The sequence below is a fragment of the Macrobrachium nipponense genome, chromosome 32 (genome assembly GCF_015104395.2).
Source record: "Macrobrachium nipponense isolate FS-2020 chromosome 32, ASM1510439v2, whole genome shotgun sequence".
Lineage (NCBI taxonomy): Eukaryota > Metazoa > Arthropoda > Malacostraca > Decapoda > Palaemonidae > Macrobrachium > Macrobrachium nipponense.
In genome coordinates this window covers 43342460-43356235 of record NC_061094.1, presented here as the reverse complement: position 1 = coordinate 43356235, position 13776 = coordinate 43342460, and the positions used below count along the sequence as shown (strand labels likewise).

Genomic DNA, 13776 nt, shown 5'->3' with positions numbered 1-13776 from the left:
CAAACGCATTACACAAAACTGCTTCAGTTGATTTACCTTATGGGACGGCTGGAGTGGGTGAAGAGAACATATATGCTGTGATTAAAAAAACTGGCAGACAAAGTAATGAATACATTTCAAAAGCCTGGCTGAAGTGAAGTGCCAAGGCAGTTTCTATTTCTATTTACATTTACTATCCTACCTATTTTTCTAACATGCCAAGAGAGATTTTGGGAACAGCCTAAAAAATGCTTTGTGCTATATGGCAACATGCATATGACGTAATTATGATTTCCATTGTCGTATGATTCATTAAATTTTCTTTCAATCAAGTGAGACTGCCTCTATTAGATATAAATAAAGAATGCAAACCTTCAAATTATAATTGCCATGCTACGTAATCGAGGTACATTTTTCATACTCCAAATTTTCTCTATGTACACGTATCCAATATATCTCCAAAAAAAGAACTATGCTGGTAGTCAACCGTCGCTGAAATATTACGCTTTTCCTGCTGTAAATAAGTAACTTAACTGAAAAACCAAATACTGGATAACAAAGCTATTACATATATGTTACCTTAACTTATTTTTATGAGAATAACCATTAAATTTAGTATAAATATTGATCATCCAATCTACCATTATTACCAGACAGATCTAGCACAAACAAATCTAAAAAGGATACCAATTTGAGAAATAAACTAATTTCAGCGTTAAACTCATGTGACACCAAATCAACATACAGTACTTCAAAATTATAGGCTACATACTTTGTGGATACAAATAAAAATTACAGTTACTTCAAATTATAGGCTACATACTTTGTGGATACAAATAAAAATTACGGTTGCAATTAAAAGTCAAAACACTATCTCTTGTGTGATATGAAATTAGTATAACATATTTGATACTTAGTCTGGTATACTGTATGTCAAGATAAGCTTGTTCTATATTTTACTACAGTACAATTCACTCAACATCCTATTGACCAGTATGTATCCAAGCATTAAGCAATAGTACTTATTTGTATTGCCTTATCTCTGTGGACGACGACATACTATTAGTAACTTTTAACAGCAAAGTCTGCAAGGCCCTCACTGTCCTTGCCTATTCCATTGTAAGATGGCCCCATTACTCTCACGACCTATGTGCCAAGAAATCAATCATAAGATCCATGTGGAGAAAGTCTTGAGCAAAATTCCAAAGTTAGATATGGAGAAACCCCTGACTGTCCTGATGGGACAAAGGAGGAAGTCCTAACCAGGAGAGGAAGTAGAGGGCAAAAGGAGTTACTATCCTAATGAACCAGAAGACTGTTTTGGGGAAAGAAAAAAACCAAGACTGTTTTGGGCAAAGTAAAAATTCAAAGTTAATTTAATAGATACCCAGTTTTCAAGTGGTTCACAATTCCAGATATGGCACTGAGCCTTCTGAAATGCATCTGACTGTTTTGGGCAAAGTAAAAATTCAAAGTTCATTTAATAGATACCCAGTTTTCAAGTGGTTCACAATTCCAGATATGGCACTGTGCCTTCTGACATGCATCTGACAGGTAGGAGCTAGAGGGAAAACTCTTTTCACAATCAAACTAAACAGCAATGATCGAAGAAGGGACTCTAAGAGGACCCATACAGGGCCAAAATTCAGTTAAAAGATTCACAGATGTTCATTAGTGTTCCAATATACACCCACAATATTGATAAGCGTGTGCAGTGTACTAGGAGTGCCATTATCTTGAAAACCTGGAAGAGCCTGGTATTGGGATCCACAGCAATGGTTGACAATGATTCATTGGACAATAATTCAGGATCAATGAGGCAAGAACGCACTGCAGGTCTATATAAAATAGAATGGTCGAGATTCAGATTACATTGATAACTAAACTGACTATGATTTCTAACACAATGAGGATGAATGGACCAATATCTGAAAGGCACACTGACTTTTTTCTGTTTGCCAATTCCCCGAGATGAAAAATACATCCACTCCAGGGCTTCAGAAAACCCAGCTTCATGGCTTTCCTGGGACTCAACAGCAGTCATGAACAAAGCAAGAGTAATGTGGGCATCTTTCACAGGACTGGGCATAAAAAGCAAGGGCCTCTCATCCTTGACCGATAGTAGTTTGCATGACTAGATATTGCCTCATCCACAAAATTAGGCAATATATATGACTAATGGCGTTATGAAACAAACTATGTCTTAGAAAGCTTTTCGTTTTTATCAAACTCCCAAACAAAGGATGTTCTTGTACTGCAATAAAACCCACGTCAGTACCTAACATCATGAAATAATTTTGGAACATTAAAAACTCTTCAACTATGTTCTAATACATACACTATTCTATGTTATACAGTATATCCTCAATTACATAAATTATTTCTACAAAAGATTCCAAAATATGCTTTTCAGTGCTTGCAAATTTTAAAGAATCATATGAATATAGTATTTATTTCTACTTATCCAATGTCTCCATATTCCTTTCTTTTCATATTAAATGTTTTCAATATAAAACATTAAGAAATATGAAATATTAATCAAGCTACAGTATTACTTTTTTCTAATCCTTTTAGTATATTAAAGCATTTTTAATACTTTATAACTGACATGCAAAAGAGATAGCAACTACGTACATATGATAAGAGAAAAAGGAGCACTTTGTAAGTTAACAACTTTGTACATTTTAATATTAACTTGTATTGTGAATTAAAAGCTTAAAACAAAACAGGTAAATAATAAAAATTAATAATACCATTAGAAATGCTCAGGAGTCCTGTGGTCATTTCCTTGTTCTAAATATTATACCGCCATTCACAGTTGAGAACCGACATACTGGAACCAAGGTTACTAATATTGTAACCCCTCAAAGATTTCCCAAAAACAACAAGACAAGCTGCATCTTACTGAATAACCTCTCCATATTTGTTAACAGCCTTAAAGGCTCAAAAAGCTTTAGCTTGCAAAGAAAGAAAAAGAACACTAAATCATTAGGAAGCAAAAATCCTATCAGAAAAAAGCACTGCAGTCGTTGGGTTAACAAATTGTTAATGATTATAGAATCAACCTCCAAACCGTTTATTAATCTGTATACTTTATCGAACCATTTTAGCCTGCCTTTTAAATAAAAATCTTTTTGAAATCTTTGTATTTTATAAAAACTGTTACAATTTTCAATCTTGTAATGAAATGACTAATTCAATTGACGAATCTTCAAATAAGTTTCCTAAGCAAGTGTTAAAGGATTAAAGCTGTGATTTTTGTACTTTTTTTTAGTGAAGCTTACTATACATAAAGCAAGGTGAAAGAAATTAACTGATGTCATATCTGACAAAGTTTTTAAGCTTCCTAAAAATAAAACGTGCATAATGAATAGCCAAATTAGTGAAGATCAGGAATTTTATCTCTTTATATGGTAAAACTTCCTTTGTCAAATATTTTTTTTTAAGTGAAAAGTAAAGACTAGTAACATTAGTCTTTTGTCAAATTACTGAAAAAAGGATGGGGTCAGCATTGCAACTGAGTTAAACTGTCACCATGGATTTAAAAGTTTATCAAAACCAATACACAGTTCTTTTGAATACATTAATTTAAAGTACGTATTTTAGGAATTAAGTCTGAGGAGTACAATAAAACCCTGAAACTTGTTACCTGAAGATTATACATCTATTTCAACCAAAATTTATAAACAGCAACTTCCTAAAGAAAATTAACTGACTCAATAAGAAAAATACTATCATAAATTATTCCAACTTTTGCTAACCAACTCTTATAGATATGCAATCAACTAAGCATAAAAAACAGCTAACACCAGCCGGCTGTTGCTATTCAGAAATTAATTTAAACAACCTTTCATAATCAATACTCCCTCAAACAAAGAACAAAGACATTAAAGTTTCTTGCACAAATCTTTTTTCTGTTGTCAAGTACAATTACTGTATTATATGTACTGAAAACAAAAATTACTCTGATGCAAAAGAAACTACCCTTTCTTCAGGGTGGTGGAGATATAGGAACAGAATAGTTTAATTGTATCAGGTTTTAGTTGTAAAACTTATTTCCAAAGCTGTCTCCTCCAGAACTACAAGAAATGAATGGCTAAATACTTTTGATACATGTCATCTAATTATAAAAATGATAAAACCTCTACAACTACAAACAAAATTTAACTTTAAACAAATGAAACTTTTGACCAATCTCTAAATTTATGTAAAATTAGTGTTACCATAAAAAAACAGTTTTTTAATATCTAAGCCAAATTTTGGTGCTGAATACTGTAGAGTAATCACACTCCCATTCTTTACTGATATAAAAATTATCATTATCACGTTATACAATAATCAATTTAGATTATCGTGGTTTAAACTACTAGGGGTCCGCTAAGGTCTAACTATTTTCTTGTCAATACTTAGCAATTTTCAAGTTTCACGGAAAAGATATATCGAAAGGAAAATAAATTTTATCAATTAATCAATTTTCATCCACATTCTCTCCTGTTTGAGCATTTTGTAAAAGGTTGAAAAAATCCAGAAACTACAGAAGAGTAAAATAATACTTAATTTTTTTCAAACTTATTTAATACTAATATGTACACATCATTCTAGTAACAAAACTTAGATCTTTTCCTTAAAGCCAACACTGAGATTTCTGAAATAAAAGATAATAAACCTTAAACAACAACATGCAACAAGATCAATACTGCACACTTACATTTAGTTTTTTAGCAGAGTCAACCCACACCATTAATACTGCACTGTGTAGAGGGTTTTTCGTTGTGTTCTGAAGAGCACGGATTTCTTCCAGTTGCTGAAAAATCAAGTAGCATATAAAAGCTGCCAAATTCAAATTAAGCAATTAGTCCATTGAAAAAATCTTGAAACTGATCATACTGTATACAATGTAAACTAATAACAGCAGCTGTTGTCACTTATAATTAAATGGGATAGGGGTGCCACCTATCCATGAAAATGATACTGTATACAGTTATTTAACAGTATTCTTCAACAAATTATATATATAATACAAAACAGTACCAATAATGTCATACACATGGATTGGGATTTGGAATATCGTATCTTACGTTTACAGTAGTTTGTATGCCATTTAGCCTAACCAAACCAATTAAAAACTTCTATGCTCTCACAAAGCTGACTAAAGAGATGCAATCTTACAAGAATTTCCTTATTCTTTAGCAAAATACACATCCTTATAAATTTAACTCTCTAATTAAGCATACAGTTATAAACCTATAATAACTATAAAGATGAACAAAATTTCTGTAAAACTTTATGATCATACAGGTAGTAAAATATTTACTACACATGCTAGTTCTTTTGTATCACATGCGCCAAAGCAGAACTATAAACTCCATCACCATCACCTATCATCATTACTAATGCCTAAATAAGCAAGAACCAACAAGTTTCATCATTTAACCAAATCTAGTAATGGAATCTGTATTCTAGCTGCTTTATAGAAAGCAATATTTGAATATCTTATAGTACATACTTTAGAGATTCTATCTTTACTATTAAACCTTCCCATGACTATAACTTCAACCAAATATATTATCTTAGGGGAATTACTTTTATTTTATTTGATAAATATGAGTCAAGAGTACAGGAATCACACAATGACTTTTCTTATTTTACTAATTTTTTTTGGGGGGGGTCAAAATGCATTCCTAAATACTATACCTCCTTGACTTAACACAGGTTAACTCATGCTCTGCAATAATATTCAATATAAAAAAAAAATAAAGGCAAACCGCTTATCTCTAAATACTGAAAAAAAGAGAAAATGAAGCAATATCCATCAGTAATCCACTATAAGAATGGCTCATTACATTGAGCATAGCTGTTGTTTCCAAGAGTTGCCAATTAGCCTAAAACCCCCCAAAGCTACAGCTGCAATGTTAGGTTATAGTTAAACAATGAGTGTGTGTTTGCAAATACGGTAAGTTATTACTGTGTGTAGCTTGCAATGAATAAATAGAAAATGGGAAAATATAAAACTATAACCTGACAAATATAGTTCCCTATATATACTGGTTCACATATTCTGATGGGCTTCTTCAAAGTTGAAATTTATATGGCAGGAAGATCTCAATTGTAATCCACTACTAACCAACAAGCACTTGCAATATTAGAATACAAAGCTCCTAAGGGATGTTGATCTTTCCAACCAAAGATCAAATATACATTCTAACTGACTGCCAGTTTTATAAAATTGTATATCATGCCCTTATATTTCCATACTAATGAATGGCCAGCAATTCCTGATCTTGGTCCTCCACCCAATGAACAGGTGGCTTTCCCAAAGCTTACAAACCAATTCCAACATCTGCTACATCCACTATTACATGTACCTCATTTTCTGCTACTGCTGCTGTTGCTGACAGTGACCCGCCCATTAGTGCACCCTTACCTGATGCCGCCTTTCCCAAGACAACAAAGACATAAAGCAATTACTGGAAGACACACCCAGAAATTCTTGAAATAAAAAAAAATGTTTAAAATAAAGAGAAAAAGACAAACAGTCCCAGATCCTGCTTCTTGTCTCTTGAGAAGCAACAATCCATACTAAGCCCTGAGTGCAAGTTTAGACAGACACAAAGATGCAGCTGTAAATATTATGAAAATGACCAGTGAAGGGATACTTGGCAGCAGATTTCTAAACACCTGGCCTCGGCAGATAATCACACCAAAATAAAGTTTTAAGACTATTCCACCCATGAAAGCTTCCTGTGGACAAGCAAGGTCAATATATGCTTATAAACTAATGTCACCATCATCTCTCTCATCAATGAAATTTCAAAAATTATTATGGAGTAGAAGTCTCAAGCTGACACTCAGAGGTGTGCTGGAAAATGCAGCCCAGTGATAAAACCCAGATGAAGAGTTCAGCATCAGTGAATAAGTGGTGATACTGTTGTTCACAAAATTTCAAATGTATTTGCTGTTACTACTGGCACAAAGGAAAAACCTAGTGAAGATGAATGCAAGTTTAGTGCAAGAAAAATTATGAGAGAAAAAAAGAAGACATGGTCATTCTAAACTTCCAAAAGCAAAATGTTTTAGTATCTGTAAGACTTTTTACCTTAGTTGGCAGTCACACCAGGAATGCATATGTTTAATAGATTATCTAAAGGAATGTGGGCACATATGCCAACCTTTCCAAGGCACAGGAACTAATTTTTCTACAATTTGATTGATGTGTCTGGGATCTAAACATAAGGCATCAACCAACTTTTCAAACTTAAGCGATGCCTAAATGGTAACACTCCAAAAGTATTACTTGTCTCTTGACATTTAAGAAAATAAGACATTGAAAGACATACTCACCAAATCCAAGGCAGGTGCAGAATCACTCAACTCAAGCCAAGTGGCACGGATATGCAGGCGACCGGACTTAGCATCAGATAACGGTACCCACTGAAAAGTTGGATAAATATATCATCATCTACCCGAACCAATTTAGATTTTTTTCTCTCAATAAGACAGCATAATTCATTTAAATTCTAAAAGATCCTGACCTATTGTAATTCATGATAAAAGAGGACTGGTCAACATAACATATTCCCCATTTTGAATAACTTTATGCATCAATTATACTGGCTACACAAGACTTTCGTAATATTTTTACAGATGCTATGACGTGTAAAAGCTTAAGTCTCAAAACTTCAGGATTGCACGAATCACATACTCACCATATCGATTTCTCCACTTTTCCATATCTCCTGAACATCCAAATTGGCTCTACAAAATTAAAAATTCATTATAATGATGTTTAGACAAAACCTATGAATATTATTCCAAATTGAATATAATAAAAATCTATACTCAGATAAATTGAACAATTGTTTTGCCCAGTGACAAACATTTCTGTAAATTTCTGCTAAAAAAATTTAAATAATGCCATGCAATAATGCTTTACATTTAGCATAAATGCCTTATACTTATGAGAATATTGCCTACAAAATTCTAAGATAATGATTTGCAACTGGTGTGCAATGGCCTATCGACGAACTACAGCACATTTCCAGGTGGGCTGAGTAGATTGCCAAACTGGGTGTCTTTGCACTATTTTCTTTCTTTAGATAAATAATCTGTTTTACAAACTGAATAAACATAATATACCACAAATCCTGGACTCAAGACATTATTTTGTTCTTAAAAAAATCTCAGAAATTTACTGAAGGCCTAAAGTTATTATTTCATAAGCCTCCCCTAACCTCAGAGGAAGGCTATCTTTGTCATTGCCACTACGTAGTAGGCCATGGTATATTACACCAACATTAAAGTTGGTCTAGTGCCCCCCAAAAAAGGGGGTTGAGAACAAATGTTTTTTGGTATAAAATATTTTGGTATTCACCTGCTTATCCTTGGCATGACATACATTCTGAATGAGCCCTATTCTCCTGTCATTTGTATAATGAAAACTCAATTTATTGAATATAATGATATTTAGCACAATTTTTAAGGGTTCCTACCGCAATTTTCGAGTCAATAACAATCACAAATTGCAGATAAATTGTAAAAAAAAAAATCCTTTCATTAGAAATTATTCCAGTAATCTTACACCAAAGGAAGATTTGGAATCATCTATACAGATAATGTACTATGGTCCCTTACATATATGTTCTACTGTATGCTGCCTACTATGTTCAGGAGTATATACGTACATAACATTTTGAGAGATAGTTCTCCTATTTGATACAGACTTACAACTAACACACTATCCATGGAAAGAGAATTTCTATTGCCAACAAAGTGTTATGTTCATACTATTTAATAGTCCTGGCAAAGTGATATGTTCACACTTAACTCAAAAACTGTTAGTTCTAATTATGAAATGGTAGTAGGGGATTGAATATAAAAATATCTCTGACTGAAGAGCTCTTTGGCTGGTGATCTACATGCCTAAATCTTCCCTGAACTTTGTATGGTTAATCATTCAAAATGACCGCAGGTAGGGAAATTCACCACTTTCAAGTAGCACAAATCTATTTGTGAAGAAATTTAATACTTCTCAATAGATTTTGAGTTCATCATGAATGTCCTCTAAGCTTTTAAAGGTTGGGTTTGATACTGAGCCAAATACCATTTGGCTTCCATAATCTAAAACCAGATAGTGTTATCAGGTTTGTTACGTATCTGCCTCCATGTATGCAATGTTTACAAAATAAATTCTGTAAAATAAGTGCTTTCCTAAGCAAAGGATAAAAGCAAAATGATTATATGATTCTTTCACAACTAAAATTGTATGAACTTTTTTAAAGTTCAAATCATGAGTTTTCACCAACAACACTCTAAAATTCAAGAGCAGACCATAAATTTATATCTTTTAAGTCTATACTTAATTATCTGCATTATGTACCATAATTCATTTAAGAATTATGGATACTTAATGGCATACATAGCCAAGGAAATGAAGGAAGTGCATTAATTTCAAGACCATAAATGGAATATTAACTAAACTAATTTCAAACATTATGCTCTCAAGTTAATACTGTATATCAATATTCTCTTATGTACAAGGCCTTTATTTTTTCCATTAATAGGTGCAAATAATACATACCATACTATTGGACAAAGGGCTTAATACAAAATGCAAGAAGTTTAGTACAGGGACTAAGACACAAAGATTTCACATAAGGAGTGACAGTCAAAGTAAAACCACTTATTCTAAGGTGTAAATTATATCTTCAGGAGTATTTTGAAGGCAAAGTGCCAAGTTTGGTGAAAGCAAAGTGCCAAGTTTTAAAGAAAAGTTGTATTTTTTCTAGGTATACAAACCGTAGCCTTCCATATATGGAGTAATAAATTTTGCCTACATGAAAGGAATGGTGTCTTGTCCTAGGTCCACTAATAATAAATTTTCCTACAATAAAAATTAAACACTTGGTTTAAGAAATAAAACTTCATGAGTGACCTATTAAAGCAGTAGCTGAGTAACATATTAAAGCAGTAGCTGAACATAAATCCTGAATTGTCTTGGAAATTAATATAAAAGCATTGCAACATTACATGCTTCTTAGTTAAAGTGCTAATCATATGGAATACACTCTTGGGCATGCATATATTGTATATATTTAATTAAAATGACAATTTGTCGAAAATTGCATTTTTCCTAACTATACAAACCTGAGGTCCTTTAACAATAGGAAGTAGCTAGCGGCAGCTGGAACGGTCGTAAGCTTCGAACAAGGGGAGAACGGTAGTTAACTGCTTGTCCGACAGTGGGAGGTAAACAAAAATCACTTCTGCTTTTGGCCCATGCAAAATACGCAGAGTGAGGGGTGGCATGAGGAGGGACTATATGTAAAGGACCTCAGGTTTGTATAGTTAGAAAAAATGCAATTTTCGACAAATTGTCATTTGTTCCGATACGTAATACAAACCATCGGTCCTTTAACAATAGGAAGACTCACTTCTTGGTGGGAGGAATCTGAGTCTTTTGATGAACAGACTGGTGTTCGTCCATCCCTGGAATGCCTCCCTGGTCGTAAGAGCGAGGGAGGGATCCAAGCCTCTGTCCGATTGATCGGGGTGTGCACCGCAGGATCAATGGTCAGACCTCTGGGCCGAGTACTAAGAGAGAGGCAAGCGTATCTCTTCGTACCAGCAAGCAAGAACTTGTTCCTGTTTGCAAGAGGCAACATAAAGTATGGGTTGTCTCAAGCTGGCATCCACTTCCTCCCCCTTGTTGGAGGAAGTGGTGGATATACGCTCCTATCCCTAGTGAAAGGGATAGGATGGGGCTCTGTTGAGTAGCTCACCTGCATCTTGTCCTTATCCAGCAGGGTGACGACCGTGTCCCTCTAACCACAGGTAGAGGGGAAGAAAAAGATGGGAAGAGGAGCCAGTCACACTCTCATTCACTCATCCATTCTTACGGTCACACCAGGACTCGATGCTGTTCAGCTGCGAGGGTCTGGGTTCACTACACAACGTGTTGAGCTGCCACCACAGGGCCCAAGGAAAAAGATCCAAGGACCTGTGGGCAATATCCCGAAGGTAGAAGGAAGGGCATGTGGTCTGGTTGGACCAGACCCCTGCCTTCAGTACCTGCGCCACAGAGAAGTTCTTGCGGACAAGGCAGTATCTCCTTCGCATCGAAGGCGGTGAAGTCCATTAGGGAGGGGATTGTGAACGACTCGAACCAATCGTCAGGGACCGAAGGGTTCTGAGTCTTCGCTACGAAGTTCGGTACGAAATCGAGCGTCACGGATCCCCATCCCCTGGATGCTTGACTTCGCAGGAGAAGTCATGCAGTTCCTCAGAGGAAAAGAAGGAAATAGTCGCATGACCTATCCCTCTTCTCTACTTCGGTGATGTCCAGTACCCATACTGGTCTGTCCGTTTGCCACGAAGTCTCTCGCATCCTCTTATCCCCATGCAGCGAAGTTCTCGGTAGTGGATAGGACACCGACACTCCATGGTGTGTCGATGGTATGGGTACTGTGACAAGCTATTAAAACGAAGTAATGATTGCTCTGTAACAACCGAACTAAGTCAACAGCGTAGTTCGTAACTGACTCGGGTGCTCTGCAGCTGCCGACTGACTGCGTTCGGTAGGAGGCAAGTTGTCCAAGCATCCGAGTAAGTCACGTGACCTTCGCCTTTAAAGGGTTATGCCAAGAGACCAAACAAATAATGTATTTGTTTTGTCACCAATGCCGGACAGCGAGGTGATGATTCTCTTAAGGCATGTGCCCAACAGGCGAAAGTCAATTGCCTTCTAGAGACCGAGGTCCCTGAAGGCAAAACATCTCATAGTTGTTGAATCTCAGCAACCGTTGAAGACGAAGGTAGATATTGAATGCAACCTACGTCTTCACAGACGAATCGAGAGAAGGATTCTCAAGATTCATAACCTGTGCTTACAAATGACTGAAAACGCTAACCGCTATTTCATTGCTGTCCGGTGAGAAGTCGTAGTTGCAATGAAGCGGGGCGTTCTTCAGTAATGAAAACACAGGGAAAGCCGCCCCTGAAGAACTGCTTCTCATGGGCTGAACATTTGGAAGTAGAGCTGTCAGGTCGGAGAGTAGGCGATGTCTTCTGACACATCTTGTAATTCGGGTTGAACAATGAACAATTGTACACCTACGAATACGAGATATTTTGAAGACAAACTCAGATGTCTGCAAAATCATTCGCATTATCGCAGTGCGATGCAGCGGGAGACTTGTACAGACTTCTGTTACCGTGCGGTAAACAGAAAGATGAAAGAGTCCAAGAGATATCTCTGTTGAAAATTCTCGCAATGTCGAAGGCGATGGAATCTAGCGTCACAGCAGTAGATGGTCCTTCATTATTGCGAGAATCCCCATTAATCAGAGACTTAAGTCCATGATTGTTGGGCAGAGATACGGTTCGGTAGTCAATCAAACCAGGGGAGAGAGAGACATACACGACCGTGCATCTCGGAGGCCCAGCTGATACTGAGCTGCTGTCAGGCAGTTCAATACGCAGTAGTTGAGCCTGAGCTCTCGCCGACTCGTCATCCTGAGTTGCCATGTAATCCATTATTCCATGAAGGAATGCGTTCGGCTAGAACTACCGAGCATAAAAGATATGCTCGAGCAATTATATTTAGGCGAAACGAATTTCGGTAAATATAAAAGTTGAAATGGTGTTGTTCGTGACAAAAACCATAAGTATATAAAATTGAAACTGAAAACTCCTGGGAGGTTGCAGGCAACCCCGAGTTGCAGTTCAATTAGAATACTTCTCTTCCGTAGATAAACTAGGATATGCGCCTACCCCTCGGACAATTCAACTGCTTAGTAGAATCATGTCGCGAGGTTAATATACGTAGTATATTTGTAGGATTCTGAACAACGATCTCCATCCTAAATTCTTTCCTTCAAGAAAACAAAATAAGGATTGGAGATCGACCACCTTCGATCTCTATCAAAGAGTGAAGGAGAAGTCTTCCTCGAAGGAAAGCTTCAATGGTGAACAGAATACTAAGACGATAGTTCAAGCCAAACTGGATATTCCCGTCCGATCTTCTCTATTCCAGGTTGGTCGCCTACTGTAAGATAGTTTCTTTCAGCAGCAGTCTTCTTCCCAATGCTAGAAATTCCAGGAATTCGAGCATAGGCGAGGTTCCCGATTATCGTGTAACATCGGGGATTCTCGTCTCGCTCACTTTAGACCGTGGTCTCGCCTAAGTGTTTGGAGATCGTAAAAAACTCGAACACTCTGAATGCGCTAGAAATTCCGTAGAATTCTAAGCAGTCTGCGAAACCCCCACCGAATTCGTGAAACGATATCGGCTGGTGGTCCTCTCGATTCCCGTAGAAATCGAGAATGGGGCAGGATCCCTCCTCAACGACCGGGGCTTACGTCAGGTAGGACCCGAAGGTCCCCCGGTAGCGCAGTCCCGAACGTGGGATCCTACAGAGAAATCTCTGTAGGATCCCTCCCCTTTCCCTCGTAGCCGTAAGGAGAGAGGGAATGGGGAAGGAATTGGATACTCGCTCGCCTTCCCAGTGGAACTAGCAGTTGGAGAAGAATAGGAGCAGCCATCGCCTTGTGGCGATGGTCTCTCAGAGTCTGGGAAAACGTATCGTCAGGAGAAAACGTTTTCCCGCGGAGGGTTACGAACTCTCACTGTAGGTAAGGGTCTGCCGCCACTGTGAACGTCGTCTGGGTGGGGCTGATCGACACCTGACAGGAGAGAGCCGATACCGTCCTCCGACTCATTCCAGTCCTCGTCGAGGTCGAAACCTCTCAGGAGGACCGAAGGAGTATTTAAATACGGTGTCCGAAGACACGTAGAAACGA

At 36.8% G+C, this 13776-nt stretch overlaps 1 protein-coding gene across 1 annotated transcript in view; it reads right to left on the bottom strand.

Annotated features, from left to right (window-relative positions):
- The window catches only part of LOC135207488 (extended synaptotagmin-2-B-like), a 103535-nt gene that overhangs the window by 25750 nt on the left and 64009 nt on the right, over window positions 1–13776 (bottom strand). Inside the window, 4 exon segments of the mRNA XM_064239285.1 lie at window positions 37–48; window positions 4688–4783; window positions 7321–7410; window positions 7686–7734. Coding sequence (XP_064095355.1) covers window positions 37–48; window positions 4688–4783; window positions 7321–7410; window positions 7686–7734 — 247 coding nt within the window.